We start from the raw sequence: 24,480 nt of genomic DNA, 5'->3' as shown, positions 1-24,480 counted from the left end.
GTTCCCAAGTCAGGCACCTTGCCCACCAAGGTTTTGTACATGGGGCGCCATATAGAAAGTTTTAGGGTAAAAGTTCATAATCCTGAAGAATTTATTTTAGCCACAGTAGGCACAGATGTTCTAGAAGAGTCCAGAAACACTTAGAATAGTGATATTCCTGAGTTATATGATTGAATCACCTGTTTCGATTGAGTGCAACACTCTAATTTACTATACTATAGCAGTAGTTAACTAGTTCATTTTCCCCTTTTATCCACCCATATAAGTAAAAAAAAAAAAAAAAAACTGCTGTCCTTTTTTTATTATCCATGACTCATTTTTGCAAATATGACCCTTCAATTACAATTACTACCTAAACAACCTAAGATGGGCAATGTCTTCTTTCATAGTCCCTTTAAACAAAATAATGATTTACTAATGTAGTAATGTGATTGGGGTATTAGATGTGGACAATTCCAAGATTAACGGAATGAGAAGTACATTTACAGTAGGCTCCAGTCATTTCACAATCTGCTTTTATTACAGCATTCCCTAAAAGGAAATTTGTTTGACAAAATCTACAGGAGTTTACAAATGAAAATATATAATTTTTACTAATACAAGTCATAAATGTGTTTTTAATAAACTTAAAAATTATATATATATAAAATCTTAAAATGGATGATATAACACTGTCTGCAACTGTTTTTACAAGTTTGTGCAGAATTTTACAATCCATATTATTCCAGCACTTCTTTATAGAATCTCAGAAAGTGGATCAACGCATTTAGTCTTTTAGCTCAAAAGCTCACCAAAATGTTCAATAGGTTTGAGGTCCGATGATTGTGGAGGGATAGCTATACAAATTAACACTCTTTGCGCTTAATTAGACTTCAGATACGCCTGGTACAGTTTCAATGAGTGCATTTAGAAAATTGCGCTGCTGAAAAACAGAATTTATGCTTACCTGATGAATTACTTTCTCCAACGGTGTGTCCGGTCCACGGCGTCATCCTTACTTGTGGGATATTCTCTTCCCCAACAGGAAATGGCAAAGAGTCCCAGCAAAGCTGGCCATATAGTCCCTCCTAGGCTCCGCCCACCCCAGTCATTCAACCGACGGACAGGAGGAAATATATATAGGAGAAACCATATGGTACCGTGGTGACTGTAGTTAGAGAAAATAATTCATCAGACCTGATTAAAAAACCAGGGCGGGCCGTGGACCGGACACACCGTTGGAGAAAGTAATTTATCAGGTAAGCATAAATTCTGTTTTCTCCAACATTGGTGTGTCCGGTCCACGGCGTCATCCTTACTTGTGGGAACCAATACCAAAGCTTTAGGACACGGATGAAGGGAGGGAGCAAATCAAGTTACCTAAACGGAAGGCACCACAGCTTGCAAAACCTTTCTCCCAAAAATAGCCTCCGAAGAAGCAAAAGTATCAAATTTGTAAAATTTGGCAAAAGTGTGCAGTGAAGACCAAGTCGCTGCCTTACATATCTGGTCAACAGAAGCCTCGTTCTTGAAGGCCCATGTGGAAGCCACAGCCCTAGTGGAGTGAGCTGTGATTCTTTCAGGAGGCTGCCGTCCGGCAGTCTCATAAGCCAATCGGATGATGCTTTTAAGCCAAAAGGAAAGAGAGGTAGAAGTCGCTTTTTGACCTCTCCTTTTACCAGAATAAACAACAAACAAGGAAGATGTTTGTCTGAAATCTTTAGTAGCCTCTAAATAGAATTTTAGAGCACGGACAACGTCCAAATTGTGTAACAAACGTTCCTTCTTTGAAACTGGATTCGGACACAAAGAAGGTACAACTATCTCCTGGTTAATATTTTTGATAGAAACAACTTTAGGAAGAAAACCAGGCTTAGTACGCAAAACCACCTTATCTGCATGGAACACCAGATAGGGCGGAGAACACTGCAGAGCAGATAACTCTGAAACTCTTCTAGCAGAAGAAATTGCAACTAAAAACAAAACTTTCCAAGATAGTAACTTAATATCTATGGAATGTAAAGGTTCAAACGGAACCCCTTGAAGAACTGAAAGAACTAGATTTAGACTCCAGGGAGGAGTCAAAGGTCTGTAAACAGGCTTGATCCTAACCAGAGCCTGAACAAATGCTTGAACATCTGGCACAGCTGCCAGTCTTTTGTGTAGTAAGACAGATAAAGCAGAGATCTGTCCCTTTAGAGAACTTGCAGATAATCCTTTCTCCAAACCTTCTTGTAGAAAGGAGAGAATCTTAGGAATTTTTATCTTATTCCATGGGAATCCTTTGGATTCACACCAACAGATATATTTTTTCCATATTTTATGGTAAATTTTTCTAGTTACAGGTTTTCTGGCCTGAACCAGAGTATCTATAACAGAATCTGAAAACCCACGCTTCGATAGAATCAAGCGTTCAATCTCCAAGCCGTCAGCTGGAGGGAGACCAGATTTGGATGTTCGAATGGACCCTGAACAAGAAGGTCCTGTCTCAAAGGTAGCTTCCATGGTGGAGCCGATGACATATTCACCAGGTCTGCATACCAAGTCCTGCGTGGCCACGCAGGAGCTATCAAGATCACTGAGGCCCTCTCCTGATTGATCCTGGCTACCAGCCTGGGAATGAGAGGAAACGGTGGAAATACATAAGCTAGGTTGAAGGTCCAAGGTGCTACTAGTGCATCTACTAGAGTCGCCTTGGGATCCCTGGATCTGGACCCGTAGCAAGGAACCTTGAAGTTCTGACGAGACGCCATCAGATCCATGTCTGGAATGCCCCATAATTGAGTTATTTGGGCAAAGATTTCCGGATGGAGTTCCCACTCCCCCGGATGGAATGTCTGACGACTCAGAAAATCCGCCTCCCAATTTTCCACTCCTGGGATGTGGATCGCAGACAAGTGGCAGGAGTGATCCTCCGCCCATTGAATTATTTTGGTCACTTCTTTCATCGCCAGGGAACTCCTTGTTCCCCCCTGATGATTGATATATGCAACGGTCGTCATGTTGTCTGATTGGAACCTTATGAATTTGGCCTTTGCTAGTTGAGGCCAAGCTCTGAGAGCATTGAATATCGCTCTGAGTTCCAGAATGTTTATCGGGAGAAGAAACTCTTCCCGAGACCATAGACCCTGAGCTTTCAGGGATTCCCAGACCGCGCCCCAGCCCACTAGACTGGCGTCGGTCGTGACAATGACCCACTCTGGTCTGCGGAAGCTCATTCCCTGGGACAGATGGTCCAGGGTCAGCCACCAACGGAGTGAATCTCTGGTCTTTTGATCTACTTGAATCATTGGAGACAAGTCTGTATAATCCCCATTCCACTGTTTGAGCATGCACAGTTGTAATGGTCTTAGATGAATTCGTGCAAAAGGAACTATGTCCATTGTTGCAACCATCAATCCTACTACTTCCATGCACTGCGCTATGGAAGGACGAGGAACAGAATGAAGCACTTGACAAGAGCTTAGAAGTTTTGATTTTCTGACCTCTGTCAGAAAAATCCTCATTTCTAAGGAATCTATTATTGTTCCCAAGAAGGGAACTCTTGTCGACGGAGACAGAGAACTTTTTTCTTTGTTCACCTTCCATCCGTGAGATCTGAGAAAGGCTAGAACGATGTCCGTATGAGCCTTTGCTTTTGACAGGGACGACGCTTGTATTAGAATGTCGTCCAAGTAAGGTACTACTGCAATGCCCCTCGGTCTTAGAACCGCTAGAAGGGACCCTAGCACCTTTGTGAAAATCCTTGGAGCAGTGGCTAATCCGAATGGGAGGGCCACAAACTGGTAATGCTTGTCCAGAAAAGCGAACCTTAGGAACTGATGATGTTCTTTGTGGATAGGAATATGTAGGTACGCATCCTTTAGATCCACGGTAGTCATAAATTGACTTTCCTGGATAGTGGGTAGAATCGTTCGAATGGTTTCCATCTTGAACGATGGTACCCTGAGAAATTTGTTTAGGATCTTCAAATCCAAAATTGGTCTGAACGTTCCCTCTTTTTTGGGAACTACGAACAGATTGGAATAAAATCCCATTCCTTGTTCCTTTATTGGAACTGGGTGTATCACTCCCATCTTTAACAGGTCTTCTACACAATGTAAGAATGCCTGTCTCTTTATTTGGTTTGAGGATAAGTGAGACATGTGGAACCTTCCCCTTGGGGGTAGTTCCTTGAATTCCAGGAGATAACCTTGAGAAACTATTTCTAGCGCCCAAGGATCCTGAACATCTCTTGCCCAAGCCTGAGCAAAGAGAGAGAGTCTGCCCCCCACTAGATCCGGTCCCGGATCGGGGCTACTCCTTCATGCTGTTTTGTTAGCAGTGGCAGGCTTCTTGGCCTGCTTACCCTTGTTCCAGCCTTGCATTGGTTTCCAGGCTGGTTTGGGTTGTGAGGCATTACCCTCTTGCTTAGAGGATGCAGAATTAGAGGCCGGTCCGTTTCTGCGAAAGGGACGAAAATTAGACTTATTTTTAGCCTTAAAAGACCTATCCTGTGGAAGGGCGTGGCCCTTTCCCCCAGTGATGTCTGAAATAATCTCTTTCAATTCTGGTCCAAATAAAGTTTTACCTTTGAAAGGGATGTTAAGCAATTTTGTCTTGGATGACACATCCGCTGACAAAGACTTTAGCCAAAGCGCTCTGCGCGCCACGATAGCAAGCCCTGAATTTTTCGCCGCTAATCTAGCTAATTGCAAAGCGGCATCTAAAATAAAAGAGTTAGCCAATTTAAGTGCGTGAACTCTGTCCATAACCTCCTCATATGGAGTTTCTCTACTGAGCGACTTTTCTAGTTCCTCGAACCAGAACCACGCTGCCGTAGTGACAGGAACAATGCATGAAACTGGTTGTAGAAGGTAGCCTTGCTGTACAAAAATCTTTTTAAGCAAACCTTCCAATTTCTTATCCATAGGATCTTTGAAAGCACAACTATCTTCGATAGGAATAGTAGTGCGTTTGTTTAGAGTAGAAACTGCCCCCTCGACCTTGGGGACTGTCTGCCATAAGTCCTTTCTGGGGTCGACCATAGGAAATAATTTCTTAAATATAGGGGGGGGGGGACAAAAGGTATGCCGGGCTTTTCCCACTCCTTATTTACTATCTCCGCCACCCGCTTGGGTATAGGAAAAGCGTTGGGGGGCACCGGAACCTCTAGGAACTTGTCCATCTTGCATAATTTCTCTGGAATGACCAAGTTGTCACAATCATCCAGAGTAGATAACACCTCCTTAAGCAGTGCGCGGAGATGTTCTAATTTAAATTTAAATGTCACAACATCAGGTTCAGCTTGATGAGAAATTTTTCCTGAATCTGAGATTTCTCCATCTGACAAAACCTCCCTCATGGCCCCTTCAGATTGGTGTGAGGGTATGACAGAACAATTATCATCAGCGCCCTCTTGCTCTTCAGTGTTTAAAACAGAGCAATCGCACTTTCTCTGATAAGTAGGCATTTTGGATAAAATATTTGCTATGGAGCTATCCATTACAGCCGTTAATTGTTGCATGGTAATAAGCATTGGCGCACTAGATGTACTAGGGGCCTCCTGCATGGGCAAAACTGGTGTAGACACAGTAGGAGATGATGTAGTATCATGTTTACTCCCCTCATTTGAGGAATCATCTTGGGCAATTTCATTATCTGTGGCAGTACTGTCCTTACTTTGTTTGGACGCTATGGCACAATTATCACATAAATTTAAATGGGGAGACACATTGGCTTTCATACATATAGAACATAGCTTATCTGAAGGTACAGACATGTTAAACAGGCTTAAACTTGTCAACAAAGCACAAAAAACGTTTTAAAACAAAACCGTTACTGTCTCTTTAAATTTCAAACAGAAAACACTTTATTACTGAATATGTGAAAAAGTATGAAGGAATTGTTCAAAAATTACCAAAATTTCACCACAGTGTCTTAAAGCATTAAAAGTATTGCACACCAAATTTCAGAGCTTTAACCCTTAAAATAACGGAACCGGAGCCGTTTTTAAATTTAACCCCTATACAGTCCCAGCTATAGTCTTTGCTGAGACCCAACCAAGCCCAGAGGGGAATACGATACCAATTGACGCCTTCTAGAAACTTTTCCAGTGATTTTTAGATCCTCACACATGCATCTGCATGCCCTGCTCTCAAAAAACAACTGCGCAGTAATGGCGCGAAAATGAGGCTCAGTCTATAACTAGAAAGGCCCCCTGACTGGAAAAGGTGTCTAACACAGTGCCCGCCGTTTTATAAACGTTCCCCAAGATTATAAATGCAAATTGTCAGCCTAAATCTGAATAATATGCCCAAATAAAGCAATCGATTTAGTCCATAAAAATGTCTACTAGTTTTTTAGCCCATATTCAGCCCTTTATTCTGTTTGTTTGACTAAGAAAATGGCTTACCGGTCCCCATGAGGGGAAATGACAGCCTTCCAGCATTACACAGTCTTGTTAGAAATATGGCTAGTCATACCTTAAGCAGAAAAGTCTGCTAACTGTTTCCCCCAACTGAAGTTACTTCATCTCAACAGTCCTATGTGGAAACAGCAATCGATTTTAGTTACTGTCTGCTAAAATCATCTTCCTCTCACAAACAGAAATCTTCATCCTTTTCTGTTTCAGAGTAAATAGTACATACCAGCACTATTTTAAAATAACAAACACTTGATAGAAGAATAAAAACTACATTTAAACACCAAAAAACTCTTAACCATCTCCGTGGAGATGTTGCCTGTGCAACGGCAAAGAGAATGACTGGGGTGGGCGGAGCCTAGGAGGGACTATATGGCCAGCTTTGCTGGGACTCTTTGCCATTTCCTGTTGGGGAAGAGAATATCCCACAAGTAAGGATGACGCCGTGGACCGGACACACCAATGTTGGAGAAACTTTAATACTCCTGCAAACAACTTTAAGCCAAATGGCATGAGATACCGCTGCAGAACAGAACAGTATTTCTTGCTGGTCACAATGTGGATATGCAAACTCCAAAAAAGGCAAAGCATACTTACTCCAGAATATTTCCTGCACCATTATTTAATTCTTAGTTTATACACTGTACTGTTAGCCATCTCCTCACATAAACTCTCTATTTGCAAGAAAAAATATTCCAAAATTGATTTGATAGTAAACAGGGAATAAACAGGGAAAGTTGATTTACGGGCCTTAAAACGTTGTGTTCACTTTAGGTCTGCCTGGTCTTGCTTTGGTGAAAAAACATAAACTATGCTTATCTGATCATTTTCTTTTCTGCTGATGGGAAGAGTCCACAGCTGCATTCATTACTTTTGGGAATTCAGAACCTGGCCACCAGGAGGAGGCAAAGACACCCCAGCCAAAGGCTTCATACCTCCCCCACTTCCCTCATCCCGCAGTCATTCAGCCAAGGGAACAAGAAACAGAAGGAGAAATATCAGGGTGAAAAAAGGTGCCAGAAGAACAAAAAGGTACTGCCGCCCTATAGATAAAGCGCAGGTGGGAGCTGTGGACTCTTCCCGTCAAAATAAAATAAAATTATCAGGTCTACCGTGTCTATGATATCGGTCAATACGACCGAAACCGGTCAGATTATGCTTGCCTAGGAGCCTAACCCCATGTTCCTGTATTTTCGTTTTAAACTGGAATAAATTGGTATATGTTTTCACATTTGGCTTAGTTTGACGGAACTCTTTTTTTTGCATTTAATCAGTGGATGGTGGGGTATCCACTCCACTTATAACGAAGTCTCTAGCCTGGTGGGTTTAACTTTTTCTCTATTTTTATTTCCAAATTTGGCCACACAGTCACTAATGGATTCATAGTAGCTCTCCTCTAAACTTGATTGGAAAGATAAGCAATGATTCCGCAGTGTAAAGCCACAAAGCACACCTGCAAACAGCGGATTCTGACGCTCACAAAGGCTGGAGCCGGTTCGACATTCGATTGGCTGGTAGGAGCCATGTGGTATGCCATCAGCGTGGCAGAGGAAAAGGGGAAGCTGTTTCTCCTACTGACGCTGTACCTATGACAGATGAGGAAGAACTTCGGCTATATGCCTCAGCTCAGCTTTGTGTAGTTCCCAAGGGACTGGTGAGTGCAGGGCTACTTGCTCCCATATTTTACTTTGAAAGCTACTAAGAATTTTTTTGGGGCGCATATACAGATACATCCATGCTAAAGTACAGACATAGATTGGGAAAGGAGCTCTGAAAAAAGCAAGTTCCCATTGTGTACTGGATTACTGAATATGGTACAAGAGGATATCTGTTCAATATGACAGTGATTTGTTATGTCTGGTCTCATTAGTATGCTTGCTGAAGGATATCACAATATAAAGCACATGAGTTTATGGTGTATTTACACTGAATATGTTTTTGAAGTAACGCAGTTATATGGGAGAAGACTTGGCCTTTTTCACACCACATTTTTGTATTTTTTGAAGCATACTTTATGTTTTTCTCCTTAAACGGGAAGAGTCCACAGCTGCATTCATTACTTTTGGGAAAACAATACCCAAGCTAGAGGACACTGAATGCAAACAAAGGGTGGGTACAAAAAAGGCGGCTCCTTCAAAAGGCACCACAGCCTGAATATTACTCGACACCTCACAACAACAAAAACTACATATGACATGGGAAAAACCAAAAGCCTGGGTAACCAGTCATCAGTTACGCAACCTGCAATGCCGTGCTAGAGAGCACTCAGACCCAGAGTCTACTGAGTACAAAGCTTCCGAGGAGTCAGCCCTATGGTACTCAACTCCCACAGAAAACATTTCTGACGTAAAACAAAAAAAAAAACCTCTATCAACCCCCGAGAGGGAGAGTAGAGGAACCCAGAAGAGATCCGAAGGACCATCCAATACAGGCTCGAAACAAACTGGTCAAAATCCCTATCTACCCCCGAGAGTGAGAATAGAAGACCCCATGAGATACCCAAAAAGGCCCAATCCAGCCTAGTACAACAAGAAGTTGCAACAGGACCATTGTCCAGGAAAAAATTCCTTAAGAGGACAAGGACCAGAAGATAAGTCCATAGTCAGGAGAAAACGTCACTAGGATGACCGGAAAGTCACCCTCATATCCCTGACACCACACCATACCAACCATGGTGTTCCAGAAAACCGTGAGTTCCCCCTTGAAACCTAGACAATTCAAAACCTGTCAGGCTAGACAAGCATAGACCGAAAAGCTCTCCAAGAGTACACAGAGCCACTTGTGAGCAAAACTCACGATGACCAATCACCTGTGGAGTAACCACAGGTGGTTTATAAACAGAATTTAAATGTTTACTAGTTTTAGTTTCAAGAGGACTAGTTTCCTCAATATCCAAAGTAATCAACACTTCTTTTAACAAGGAACGAATATACTCCATCTTACAGAGAAAAGTAGATTTGTCAGTGTCAACATCTGAGGTAGGATCTTCTGAATCAGATAGATCCTCATCAGAGGAGGATAAATCATTATGTTTTCGGTCATTTGAAATTTCATCAACTTTATGAGAAGTTTTAAAAGACCTTTTACGTTTATAAGAAGGCAGGATGGCAGACAAAGCCTTCTGAATTGCATCAGCAATAAAATATTTTATATTCAAAGGGTATTATGTACATTAGATGTTGAAGGAACAACAAGCATTGTACTAGTAATGATGGATACATTCTCTGCATGTAAAAGCTTATCATGACAACTATTACATACTACAGCTGGAGATATAATCTCCGCTAACTTACAACAGATACACTTATCTTTGGTAGAACTGTTATTAGGCAGAAGGGATCCAACAGTGGTTTCTGAGACAGGATCAGATTGAGACATCTTGCAAATGTAAGAGAAAAAACAACATATAAAGCAAAATTATCAATTTCCTTAAATGGCAGTTTCAGGAATGGGAAAAAAATGCAAACAGCATAGCCCTCTGAGAAAAAAAAAAGGCAACCTTGTGTAAGGAAACCAGGCGTCAACTAAAACGCCGCAAATAATGAATTTGCATCACTGAACGCACCTTCGCGGCAAAAAAATTCTTGCGCTAAGAATGACGCAATAAACATCAGCATTTTGCTACCTCGCGAGCCTAATTTTGCCCATGGAAATTAATGAAAAAGCAGTCAATTTGAGGACAGACTATACCCCAGGTAAGAAAAATAAACTTCCTAAATATGTTTTCCCAATTTGAAAACTGATAGTCTGCAAAAGGAAATATACATAAACCTGACTCATGGCAAATATAAGTACAGTACATATATTTAAAACTTTATATTAATACATAAAGTGCCAAACCATAGCTGAGAGTGTCTTAAGTAAAGAAAACATACTTACCAAGAGACACCCATCCACGTATAGCAGATAGCCAAGCCAGTACTGAAACAGTAACAGTAGAGGTAATGGAATATGAGAGTATATTGTTGATCTGAAAAGGGAGGTAGGAGATTAATCTCTACGACCGATAACAGAGAACCTTTTGAAAAGATTTCCAGTGAGGAAAACCATAGAATCAATAGGTGATACTCTATTCACATCCTTCTGACATTCACCATACTCTGAGAGGAAAAGGGTTTCAAAATGCTGAGAAGCACATATACCAGAAGAAAATCAAGCACAAACTTACTTCACCACCTCCATAGGAGGCAGAGTTTGTAAAACTAAATTGTGGGTGTGGTGAGGGTGTATTTATGGGCATATTGGGGTTTCGGAAACTTTGCCCCTCCTGGTAGGATTGTATATCCCATACGTCACTAGCTCATGGTCTCTTGCCAATTACATGAAAGAAAGTGGTTCATGAAAAGGTCAATAATGTAATGGAAACAAAGTTACTCCTTACTAGAATCCATATAAGGGTGTTAGTATATAGATAGTTATAGAATAGGTAAGGAGCCAAAAACAGAATTTATGCTTACCTGATAAATTACTTTCTCTTACGGTGTATCCAGTCCACGGATTCATCCTTACTTGTGGGATATTCTCAATCCCTACAGGAAGTGGCAAAGAGAGCACACAGCAGAGCCGTCCATATAGCTCCCCTCAGGCTCCGCCCCCCCAGTCATTCGACCGACGGTTAGGAGAAAAAGGAGAAACCATAGGGTGCAGTGGTGACTGTAGTTTTACAAAAATAAATTTGAACCTGACTTAATTGCCATGGCGGGCCGTGGACTGGATACACCGTAAGAGAAAGTAATTTATCAGGTAAGCATAAATTCTGTTTTCTCTTACATGGTGTATCCAGTCCACGGATTCATCCTTACTTGTGGGATACCAATACCAAAGCTTTAGGACACGGATGAAGGGAGGGAACAAGTCAGGTAACCTAAACGGAAGGCACCACTGCTTGCAAAACCTTTCTCCCAAAAATAGCCTCCGAAGAAGCAAAAGTATCGAATTTGTAAAATTTGGCAAATGTATGCAGTGAAGACCAAGTCGCTGCCTTACAAATCTGTTCAACAGAAGCCTCATTCTTGAAAGCCCATGTGGAAGCCACAGCTCTAGTGGAATGAGCTGTAATTCGTTCAGGAGGCTGCTGTCCAGCAGTCTCATAAGCCAATCGGATGATTCTTTTCAGCCAGAAGGAAAGAGAGGTCGCAGTTGCTTTCTGACCTCTCCTCTTACCAGAATAGACAAAAAACAAGGATGATGTTTGTCTGAAACCTTTAGTTGCCTTTAAATAGAATTTTAAAGCATGAACCACATCAAGATTGTGTAACAGTTGTTCCTTCCTAGAAACTGGATTAGGGCACAGAGAAGGAACAATGATTTCCTGGTTAATATTCTTATTAGAAACCACTTTTGGAAGGAAACCAGGTTTGGTACGCAAAACAACCTTATCTGCATGGAACACCAGATAGGGTGAATTACACTGCAAAGCAGACAATTCAGAAACTCTTCGAGCAGAAGAAATAGCTACCAAAAACAAAACTTTCCAAGATAATAACTTAATATCCATGGAATGTAAAGGTTCAAACGGAACCCCTTGAATTACTGAAAGAACTAAATTTAGACTCCATGGAGGAGCCATAGGTTTGTAGACAGGCTTGATTCTAACTAGGGCCTGTGCAAACGCCTGAACGTCTGGTACAGCTGCCAGACGCTTGTGTAACAGGATAGACAGAGCAGATATCTGTCCCTTTAAGGAACTAGCTGACAAACCTTTCTCCAATCCTTCTTAGAGAAAAGACAATATCCTTGGAATCCTAACCTTACTCCACGAGTAACCCTTGGATTCGCACCAACAAAGATATTTCCGCCATATCTTATGGTAAATTTTCCTGGTGACAGGCTTTCTGGCCTGGATCAGAGTATCTATAACTGATTCAGAGAACCCACGCTTAGCTAGAATTAAGCGTTCAATCTCTAAGCAGTCAGTTGCAGAGAAACTAGATTTGGATGCTTGAATGGACCTTGAATTAGAAGATCCTGCCTCAATGGCAGTTTCCATGGTGGAACCGATGACATGTCCACTAGGTCTGCATACCAAGTCCTGCGTGGCCACGCAGGCGCTATCAGAATTACCGAAGCCTTCTCCTGTTTGATTCTGGCTACTAGCCGAGGGAGAAGAGGAAACGGTGGAAAGACATAAGCTAGACTGAATGACCAAGGCGCTAATAAAGCATCTATCAATGCCGCCTTGGGATCCCTGGATCTGGATCCGTAGAGGGGAAGTTTGGTGTTCTGACGGGACGCCATCAGATCCAATTCTGGAATGCCCCATAGCTGGGTCAGCTGAGCAAAAACCTCCGGGTGGAGTTCCCACTCCCCCGGATGGAAAGTCTGACTCCTCAGAAAATCCGCCTCCCAGTTGTCTACTCCTGGGATGTGAATTGCAGATAGATGGCAGGAGTGATCCTTGATTACTTCCTTCATTGCTAGGGAACTCTTTGTTCCTCCCTGATGATTGATGTACGCTACAGTCGTGATGTTGTCCGACTGAAATCTGATGAATTTGGCCTCCGCTAGTTGAGGCCATGCCTGGAGCATATTGAATATCGCTTTCAGTTCCAAAATGTTTATCGGGAGAAGAGATTCTTCCTGAGACCATAGACCCTGAGCTTTCAGGGAGTCCCAGACCGCACCCCAGCCTAACAGACTGGCATCGGTCGTGACAATGATCCACTCCGGTCTGCGGAAGCTCATTCCCTGAGACAGGTGATCCTGAGACAACCACCAGAGAAGAGAGTCTCTGGTTTTCTGGTCCATTTGTATTTGAGGAGACAAATCTGCATAATCCCCATTTCACTGTTTGAGCATGCACAGTTGCAGTGGTCTTAGATGAATTCGGGCAAAAGGGACAACGTCCATTGCCGCAACCATTAAACCGATTACCTCCATGCACTGAGCCACAGAAGGCAGAGGAATGGAATGAAGAACTCGGCAAGTATTCTAATGTTTTGACTTCCTGACCTCTGTCAGAAAGATTTTCATTTCTACCGAATCTATTAGTGTTCCCAGGAAGGGAACCCTTGTGAGCGGGGACAGAGAACTTTTTTCGACATTCACCTTCCACCCGTGAGACCTTAGAAAGGCCAGAACAATGTCCGTATGAGCCTTGGCTCTGTGAAAGGACGACGCCTGTATTAAGATGTCGTCTAGGTAAGGTGCTACTGCAATGCCCCGCGGTCTTAGTACCGCTAGAAGGGACCCTAGCACCTTTGTGAAAATTCTGGGAGCAGTGGCCAACCCGAAAGGAAGGGCCATGAACTGGTAATGCGTGTCCAGAAAGGCGAACCTTAGGAACTGATGATGATCTTTGTGGATAGGAATATGTAGGTACGCATCCTTTAAATCCACGGTAGTCATATATTGACCTTCCTGGATCATCGTCAAGATTGTCCGAATGGTTTCCATTTTGAAAGATGGAACTCTGAGGAATTTGTTTAGAATTTTTAGATCCAGGATTGGCCTGAAAGTTCCTTCCTTTTTGGGAACTACAAACAGGTTTGAGTAAAATCCCAGTCCTTGTTCTTCAATTGGAACTGGGTGTATCACTCCCATCTTTAGAAGATCTTCTACACAGCGTAAGAACACCTGTTTCTTTGTCTGGTCTGAAGACAAACGAGAAATGTGGAACCTTCCCCTTGGGGGAGAGTCCTTGAATTCTAGAAGATACCCCTGAGCAATAATTTCTAATGCCCAGGGATCTGGAACATCTCTTGCCCAAGCCTGAGCAGAGAGAGAAAGTCTGCCCCCTACTAGATCCGGTCCCGGATCAGGGGCTACCCCTTCATGCTGTCTTGGTAGCAGGCGCAGGCTTCTTGGCCTGTTTACCCTTATTCCAGCCCTGCAAGGGTTTCCAGGTTGCTTTGGGCTGTGAAGCGTTACCCTCTTGCTTTGCGGCAGCAGAGGTTGAAGCAGGTCCACTCCTGAAGTTGCGAAAGGAGCGAAAATTAGCCTTGTTTTTGGCCTTAAATGGTCTATCCTGCAGGAGGGCATGGCCCTTCCCCCCAGTGATATCCGCGATAATTTCTTTCAACTCAGAACCAAAAAGGGCCTTTCCCTTGAAAGGAATGTTTAGTAACTTTGTTTTGGACGACACGTCAGCCGACCATGATTTGAGCCAAAGCGCTCTTCGCGCCATAATGGCAAAACCTTAATTTTTTACCGTTAACTTAGCTAATTGGAAAGCGGCATCAGTGATAAAAGAATTCGCCAGCTTTAGAGCATGAATTCTATCCATGACTTTGTCATATTAAGTCTCCCTCTGGAGCGACTCCTCCAGCGCCTCAAACCAAAAAGCCGCTGCAGTAGTTACAGGAATAATGCAGGCAATTGGCTGAAGAAGGAAACCTTGCTGAACAAACATTTTCTTCAGCAAACCTTCCAATTTTTTATCAATAGGGTCTTTAAAAGCACAACTGTCTTCTATTGGTATAGTTGTACGCTTAGCAAGTGCTGAAACTGCTCCCTCTACCTTAGGGACCGTCTGCCACGCGTCCCGCCTGGGGTAATTTATGGGGAACATTTTCTTAAAGATAGGGGGGGGAACAAAAGGTACACCTGGTCTCTCCCACTCCCTAGTCACAATATCCGCCACCCTCTTCGGGATCGGAAATGCATCAGTGTATACAGGGACCTCTAAAAACCTGTACATTTTAAACAATTTTTCTGGGACCACCATGGGTTCACAATCATCCAGCGCAGCTAAAACCTCCTTAAGCAGGACGCGGAGGTGTTCCAGCTTAAATTTAAACGCTAAGGAATCTGACTCTGCCCGCTGAGAAACTTTTCCTGTGTCAGAAATTTCTCCCTCGGACAGACCATCCCTCACTGCCACTTCAGAGTGTTGTGAGGGTACAACAGATAAATCATCCAAAGCTTCTGAGTGCTCATCCTCTGTTCTTAAAACTGAGCTATCACGCTTCTTTGGAAAAACTGGCAGTTTGGATAGAAATGCCGCAAGGGAATTATCCATGACTGCTGCTAATTGCTGTAAAGTAATAGGGCACAATGCGCTAGAGGTACTAGGCAACGCTTGCGCGGGCGTAACTGGTGTCGACACATGGGGAGAGGAAGGAGGGATATCCTCATTACCTTCCGTCAAAGAATCATCTTGGGCTACATTTTTAAGTGTTACTGCATGGTCATTAAAATCTTTAGATACCTTAGCACACTTTAAACACAAATGCAATGGGGGTACCGCCATGGCTTTTAAACACATAGAACAAGGTCTATCTGTAGGCTCAGACATGTTAGACAGACTTAGATAGCACTCAAATACAGAAAAATACACTTTTTGAAAAAACGGTACTGTGCCTTTAAATAATAAAAAGCACACACTTTTTTACCAAATCTCAAAAAAACATCCAATCTTTATGAAATTTTCACCATATGATCCTAATGCTTTAAAATGATTGTACACCAAGTTTCAAGACAATTAACCCCTTATTGCCCAAACCGTAGCAAATTGAAGCAAGCCACTGGTTTAACACACTACAGCACTATGCCACAGTCTCTGCTGTGGCCCTACCTTCCTTGGGGATTAGTTTTGGAACAAAAATAAGCCTCCCTGTAGTCCTCCTGCAATCTCTGGACTCTACATGTGAAGCTGCATGAAGCTGTCTTGCAAAAGAACTGCACAACTGAGGCGCGAAAATTAGGCCCCCTCCCTCTTCACTCCGGAGTTGTGGGGTCTTCCTAAGCCAAATTAGGTGTCTAAAAATATGCCAGGCGTATAAAACCCCAAAAAAGTGTTCCAAACATAATAAACACTTGTGCAAATATCAGATTATAGAAATAAAATAATCGATTTTCCCCATAACAGTGTCCACCAGTGATTTAAGCCCTTTAACCAAGCCATCCTTCTATACTGAGTCTCAGAATATGGCTTACCTTCCCACATGGGGATTTCTGTCAGTCTTCTAGCATTACCAAGTCTTGTTAGAAAAAAAGTAACTGAGCATACCTTAAGCAGTTAAGCCTGCAAACTGTTGCCCCCCAACTGAAGTTCTCCAGTACTCAACAGTCCTGTGTGGGAACAGCAATGGATTTTAGTTACAACATGCTAATCTTCATCACTTTCTGCCTCAGAGTAAATAGTACAAACCGGCACTATTTTAAAATAACAAACTCTTGATTGAAGAAATAAAAACTACAAATCTAACACCACATTCACTTTACCCTCCCGTCGAGATGCTACTTGTTAGAACGGCAAAGAGAATGACTGGGGGGGTGGAGCCTGAGGGGAGCTATATGGACAGCTCTGCTGTGTGCTCTCTTTGCCACTTCCTGTAGGGATTGAGAATATCCCACAAGAAAGGGTGAATCCGTGGACTGGATACACCATGTAAGAGAAATATAATTCTAGGCGCCGTAGTTCACTGACACCTGGGATTTGTCAAACCCTGTTTTAAACCATAATATTTCTTACCATATAATTTTGATAAGGCAGAAAAGCATTACCTGCAATTTGTACTGAGCCGTCTTCACCCAAAAGAATATTTCCAGCTTTAACATCCCTAAAAGGGAAAAGAAAGTGCTTATTAGTCAGGAAAATAAACATATTCAGATGTAATGTATATGTATTCTAGAAGTCTGTTCTAAACTTCCTTCTGTAATACTTTGGCTACCAGAAAGAGATGCTACACTTTGTCGACCAATGGGCTAAGGCAGAAATGAGTTAAAAAATTTAGAATATGAAACTTTGAAGCCAGGGAGAATATTGAGAAACGAGTTACAGTACATATTTGTTTGGAGCCAGTGAAGGATTCTTCCCTATGTTGTAATATGTAAAAAAAAACTGCCAGAAAAGTGCCCGAGGGTCCTATGATTTGTAGGGATGTGCATTTATGACATTCGAGCCAATCTCAATGCCAAAGGTGGCAGCTACAAGCCACATTTTGCAATTTTCCTATGTATGTCTGTCTGTCTGTCTGTCTGATGAAGGGGCACCACCCCAAAACGTCATGGTAAATAAATTGACAACTTTATTTCACACGGTGAGTGCCTTTGCCTATGTTGTTACGTACGTACGTACGTACGTACGTACGTACGTATATATATATATATATATATATATATATATATATATAACATAATTTATGCTTACCTGATAAATTTATTCCTCTTGTAGTGTGTTCAGTCCACGGGTCATCCATTACTTATGGGATATATTCTCCTTCCCAACAGGAAGTTGCAAGAGGATCACCCAAGCAGAGCTGCTATATAGCTCCTCCCCTCACATGTCATATCCAGTCATTCGACCGAAACAAGACGAGAAAGGAGAAACTATAAGGTGCAGTGGTGACTGGAGTTATAATTTTAAAATTTAGAACCTGCCTCAAAAAAGACAGGGCGGGCCGTGGACTAAACACACTACAAGAGAAATAAATTTATCAGGTAAGCATAAATTATGTTTTCTCTTGTTAAGTGTGTTCAGTCCACGGGTCATCCATTACTTATGGGATACCAATAACAAAGCTAAGTACACGGATGATGGGAGGGACAAGGCAGGAACATTAAACAGAAGGAACCACTGCCTGTAGAACCTTTCTCCCAAAACCAGCCTCCGAAGAAGCGAAAGTGTCAAATTTGGAAAATTTGGAAAAAGTATGAAGTGAAGACCAAGTTGCAGCCTTGCAAATCTGTTCAACAGAGGCCTCATTCTTAAAGGCCCAGGTGGAAGCCACAGCTCTAGTGGAATGAGCTGTAATTCTTTCAGGAGGCTGCTGTCCAGCAGTCTCATAGGCTAAACGTATTATGCTACAAAGCCAAAAAGAGAGAGAGGTAGCCGAAGCCTTTTGACCCCTCCTCTGTCCAGAGTAAACGACAAACAGAGAAGAAGTTTGTCGAAAATCTTTAGTTGCCTGTAAGTAGAACTTCAGAGCACGGACCACGTCTAGATTATGCAAAAGACGTTCCTTCTTTGAAGAAGGATTAGGACATAACGATGGAACAACAATCTCTTGATTGATATTCCTGTTAGAAACAACCTTAGGTAAAAACCCAGGTTTAGTACGCAGAACTACCTTGTCTGAATGAAAGATCAGATAAGGAGAATCACAATGTAAGGCAGATAACTCAGAGACTCTTCGAGCCGAGGAAATAGCCATCAAAAACAAAACTTTCCAAGATAAAAGCTTAATATCAATGGAATGAAGGGGTTCAAACGGAACACCCTGAAGAACTTTAAGAACCAAGTTTAAGCTCCACGGAGGAGCAACAGCTTTAAACACAGGTTTAATTCTAGCCAAAGCCTGACAAAAGGCCTGGACGTCTGGATGCTCTGCCAGACGTTTGTGTAAAAGAATAGACAGAGCTGAAATCTGTCCCTTTAGCGAACTAGCGGATAAACCCTTTTCTAAACCCTCTTGTAGAAAAGCTAATATCCTAGGAATCCTAACCTTACTCCATGAGTAACTCTTGGATTCGCACCAATATAAATATTTACGCCATATCTTATGGTAAATTTTTCTTGTCACAGGTTTCCGAGCCTGTATTAATGTATCAATAACCGAATCCGAAAACCCACGCTTTGATAGAATCAAGCGTTCAATTTCCAGGCAGTCAGCCTCAGAGAAATTAGGTTTGGATGGTTGAAAGGACCCTGAATTAGAAGGTCCTGAATCAGAGGAAGAGACCATGGTGGACAGGACGACATGTCCACTAGGTCTGCATACCAGGTCCTGCGTGGTCACGCAGGCGCTATCAGAATTACCGATGCCCTCTCCTGTTTGATCCTGGCAATCAGCCGAGGTAGCAACGGAAATGGTGGAAACACATAAGCTATGTTGAAAACCCAAGGGGCTGCTAATGCATCTACCAGCACCGCTCCCGGGTCCCTGGACCTGGATCCGTAACAAGGAAGCTTCGCGTTCTGGCGAGATGCCATGAGATCCAGATCCGGTTTGCCCCAACGACGAATCAGTTGAGCAAATACCTCCGGGTGAAGTTCCCACTCTCCCGGATGAAAAGTCTGGCGACTTAGGAAATCCGCCTCCCAGTTCTCTACGCCTGGGATGTGAATCGCTGACAGGTGGCAAGAGTGAGACTCTGCCCAGTGAATTATCTTCGAGACTTCCAACATCGCTAGGGAACTCCTGGTTCCCCCTTGATGATTGATGTAAGCCACAGTCGTGATATTGTCCGACTGAAATCTGATGAACCTCAGCTTTGCTAACTGAGGCCAAGCCAGAAGAGCATTGAATATTGCTCTTAATTCTAGAATGTTTATTGGGAGGAGTTTCTCCTCCTGAGTCCACGATCCCTGAGCCTTCAGGGAATTCCAGACTGCTCCCCAGCCTAGAAGGCTGGCATCCGTTGTTACAATCATCCAATCTGGCCTGCGAAAGGTCATTCCTTTGGACAGATGAACCGGTGACAACCACCAGAGAAGCGAATCTCTGGTCTCCTGGTCCAGATTTAGCAAAGGGGACAGATCTGAGTAATCCCCGTTCCATTGACTGAGCATGCATAATTGCAGCGGTCTGAGATGCAGGCGCGCAAATGGCACTATGTCCATTGCCGCTACCATTAAGCCGATTACCTCCATGCACTGAGCTACCGATGGGCTTGGAATGGAATGAAGGACATTGAGAATCTTTGATAACCTGGACTCCGTCAGGTAAATCTTCATCTCTACAGAATCTATAAGAGTCCCTAGAAAAGGAAACCCGTGTGAGTGGTAACAGAGAACTCTTTTCCACGTTCACTTTCCACCCATGCGACCTCAGAAATGCTAGAACTATCTCTGTATGAGACTTTGCATTCTGAAAATTTGACGCTTGTATCAGAATGTCGTCTAGGTACGGAGCCACCGCTATGCCTCGTGGTCTTAGTACCGCCAGAAGTGAGCCCAGAACCTTCGTAAAAATTCTCGGGGCCGTGGCTAACCCGAAGGGAAGAGCCACAAACTGGTAATGCCTGTCTAGAAAGGCAAACCTCAGGTACCGATAATGATCTTTGTGAATCGGTATATGAAGGTAAGCATCCTTTAAGTCCACCGTGGTCATATATTGACCCTCTTGGATCATGGGTAGGATGGTTCGAATGGTTTTCCATCTTGAACGATGGTACCCTTAGGAATTTGTTTAAGATCTTTAAGTCCAAGATTGGTCTGAAGGTTCCCTCTTTTTTGGGAACCACAAATAGATTTGAGTAAAATCCTTGTCCCTGTTCCGATCGCGGAACTGAGTGGATCACCCCCATGATTAAGAGGTCTTGTACACATTGTAGAAATGCCTCTCTCTTTACTAGGTTTGTCGATAACCTCGAAAGATGGAACCTCCCTTGTGGAGGAGAGGATTTGAAATCCAGAAGGTATCCCTGAGATATAATCTTTAACGTCCAGGGATCCTGCACATCTCTTGCCCAAGCCTGGGCAAAGAGAGAAAGTCTGCCCCCCACTAAATCCATCTCTGGATAGGGGGCCCTGACTTCATGCTGTCTTAGGGGCGGGAGTAGGCTTTCTGGCCTGCTTGCCCTTGTTCCATGACTGGTTGCCTTTCCAACCTTGTCTGTAACGAGCAGTAGTTCCTTCCTGTTTTGGAGCGGAGGAAGTCGATGCTGCTCCTGCCTTGAAGTTACGAAAGGCACGAAAATTAGACCGTTTGGCCTTTGGTTTGGCCCTGTCCTGAGGAAGGGCGTGGCCCTTACCTCCCGTAACGTCAGCAATAATTTCCTTCAAGCCGTGCCCGAATAAGGTCTGCCCTTTGAAAGGAATGTTAAGTAGTTTAGACTTGGAAGTTACATCCGCTGACCAGGATTTAAGCCAGAGCGCTCTGCGCGCCTGTATGGCGAATCCGGAATTTTTAGCCGTAAGTTTGGTTAGATGTACTACGGCATCTGAAACAAACGCATTAGCTTGCTTAAGGGTTCTAACTTTGCTCAAGGCCTCATCCAACGGCTCTGTGCGAATCGCCTCTTCCAGAGACTCAAACCAGAATGCCGCTGCAGCCGTGGCAGGCGCAATGCATGCAAGAGGCTGCAATATAAAACCCTGTTGAACAAACATTTTCTTAAGATAACCCTCTAATTTTTTATCCATTGGATCTGAGAAAGTACAGCTATCCTCCACCGGGATAGTGGTACGCTTGGCTAACGTAGAAACTGCTCCCTCCACCTTAGGGACCGTCTGCCATAAGTCTCGTGTGGTGGCGTCTATAGGGAACATTTTTCTAAATATCGGGGGAGGGGAAAAAGGCACACCGGGTCTATCCCACTCCTTACTGATAATTTCTGTAAGTCTTTTTGGTATAGGAAAAACGTCAGTACACACCGGTACCGCATAGTATCTATCCAACCTACACAATTTCTCTGGAATTGCCACCGTGTCGCAATCATTCAGAGCCGCTAATACCTCCCCTAGTAACACACGGAGGTTCTCAAGCTTAAATTTAAAATTTGAAATTTCTGAATCCGGTCTCCCCGAATCAGAACCGTCACCGACAGAATGAAGCTCACCGTCCTCATGTTCTGCAAGTTGTGACGCAGTATAATACATGGCTCTCGTGTCATCAGCGCGCTCTGTCCTTAACCCAGAGCTATCGCGTTTGCCCCTTAATTCGGACATATTATATAATACTTCTTTCATAACATTAGCCATATCATGTAAAGTGATTTGTAAGGGCCTAGATGTACTAGGTGTCTCAATCCTACGCATCTCCCGAGCGGGAGACGCAGGTACTGACACGTGAGGAGAGTTAGGCGGCCATAACTTCCCCCTCGTTGTCTGGTGATAGCTTCTTTATCGGTACAGATTGACTTTTATTCAAAGCAATATCAATACAATTGGTACACATCGTTCTATTGGGCTCCACATTGGCTTTTGAACATGATGAACAAACAGTTTGCTCTGAATCAGACATGTTAAAACAGACTTAGCAATGAAACTAACAAGCTTGGAAATCACTTTCAATAAGTTTTACAAGCAATATAAAAAACGCTGCAGCGCTTCAAAAATACAGATATAATTAAACAATTCTTAACAAGAAGTGTACTATTAGCAGAGGATTGCACCCATTAGCAAAAGGATGATTAACCCCTCGAGATATCAATTAAGATTTAACGCTTTTAATCACAGTCAGCACACTGTCACAGATCTGCTGTGACTGATTACCTCCCTCACAAATGAAATTTGCAGACCCCTGAGCTCTCTAGAGACGTCCTGGATCAAGGAGGAAGAAGAAGAAAGACTGTGCAATAATTTTAACTGTGCAATAAGGCGCTAAAACAAGGGCCCTCCCACTCCAATCACAACAGTGGGAGCCCTGATATAACGGTTTCCATGCAGAAAAATATGTTAGCCATGTGGAAAAAATCATGCCCAAAGCGATTTATCACCAAAGTACCTCACAAAAAAAACGAATAACATGCCAGTAAACGTTTTATTAAAAAACAACATTTTTCAATGTCATGCAAAGCTATCACTAAGCCTGCTACCAGTCGCTACCACTGCAGAGAAGGCTTAAGAATTATTTCAGTGTTAACAGTATTTTCTCAGTCAAATTCTAGTCCTTAGAATATAACTCGACTGCGCATACATTTATCAGCCTGATACCAGTTGCTACTACTGCATTTATGGCTGTACTTACATCATACGGTAACAGCAGTATTTTCTTAGTCAATTCCATTCCCAAAAAATAAAGTACCGCACATACCTCATTTGCGGAGGACCCCGCATGCTATTCCCAGTCTGAAGTTACCCCCACTCCTCAGAATGTCGAGAACAGCCAGTGGATCTTAGTTACGCCTGCTAAGATCATAGATAAAAAACGCAGGCAGTTTCTTCTTCCAAATACTGTCTGAGATAGAAAAACAGAACACTCCGGTGCCATTTAAAATAACAAACTTTTGATTGAAGAATAGTTAATAGTTAATAGTTAAGTAAAAACTCCAGCTCCTCTCGCGACCTCCTTCTTTGTTGAGGGTTGCAAGAGAATGACTGGATATGACATGTGAGGGGAGGAGCTATATAGCAGCTCTGCTTGGGTGATCCTCTTGCAACTTCCTGTTGGGAAGGAGAATATATCCCATAAGTAATGGATGACCCGTGGACTGAACACACTTAACAAGAGAAATATATCTCATTTCAAGAAAGAAGACTCAGTATTTCTTCAAATACACTGTTACTTAATTTTGTGGTGGGTTACATCCAACGTTTCTGCCCACACTTGGGCCTTTCTCAAGTGTGGGCTGAAACATTGGATGTAACACACCACAAAATAAAGTAACAGTGTATTTGAAGAAACAGTCTTCTTTCTTGAAATATGAATACATAGTAAGACTTAGTACAACTTACTCGTTTGGAGTGCCTAATCTACTTGGAAAATGTTTATATATAATCCACTGAAATAAGTGCACTCCCACGAACAGTAAATTTCAATTCTGCCAAGGTGCTATAGAAAGTTCAGTTATCCAAGTTATAATATAAGCACTCAGTAGACTTGATACAAGGGAATAAAAAATGTTTATTCCATATAAACAAGTGATGTTTCAGGGTGTTCACTCCTTGGTTTGATGAAGGGGTGAACAACCCTACATATCACTTGTTTATATGGAATAAACAATTTTTATTTAACCTGTATCAAGTCCAGTGAGTGCTTGTGTTATAACCTGCCTTTAACCTATTTTGTGTGCCCTAATACCAGTTTTTTCCAACAAAAGAAAAAAAACAAACTGGCCTACTCAGAAGTAAAATAAACTGTACAATTTATCGGCTGGTAGTCTGTGTAATGTTTAAAGCAACACCATGAGAAAAGCAAACTAAGCTGTCAGTGACATGATGGATCACCACACAAAGGTGTAATTTATAACTAGGTATAAACTAGGCTTTATAATGAAGCCCTACACCCTTATAGCTATTGCTTCTGCTGAGCGTCATATGGCGAGTCATACGGATAACGGCCTCCTTTAATAACATTTTCATTATAGCACATATAATATGGCTTTGCAGATGGGAATTCTTCCAATTACAATGCAATGAAGGCAAATACTATTACTATTTAGCCATACTTAAAACATATCAACAAATAAGGAAAACGTGACTACATAGCATTCTATCATCAGGAGTACAATGTACATGCGCAAAAACTATTCAATAACCAAATGTGATGGTG

The 24,480-nt window shown here is 42.6% G+C and overlaps 1 protein-coding gene across 1 annotated transcript in view; it reads right to left on the bottom strand.

The window, feature by feature from the left end:
• The window catches only part of OXSR1 (oxidative stress responsive kinase 1), a 271,596-nt gene that overhangs the window by 79,155 nt on the left and 167,961 nt on the right, over positions 1-24,480 (bottom strand). Inside the window, exon 5 of the mRNA XM_053713780.1 lies at positions 16,829-16,884. Coding sequence (XP_053569755.1) covers positions 16,829-16,884 — 56 coding nt within the window. The remainder of the gene's footprint in view (positions 1-16,828; positions 16,885-24,480) is intronic.

The sequence above is a fragment of the Bombina bombina genome, chromosome 5, assembly GCF_027579735.1.
Source record: "Bombina bombina isolate aBomBom1 chromosome 5, aBomBom1.pri, whole genome shotgun sequence".
In the NCBI taxonomy this organism is placed as follows: Eukaryota; Metazoa; Chordata; class Amphibia; order Anura; family Bombinatoridae; genus Bombina; species Bombina bombina.
Note: the sequence above shows the minus strand (reverse complement) of the source record. Positions and strands in the feature narration are given on the sequence as shown.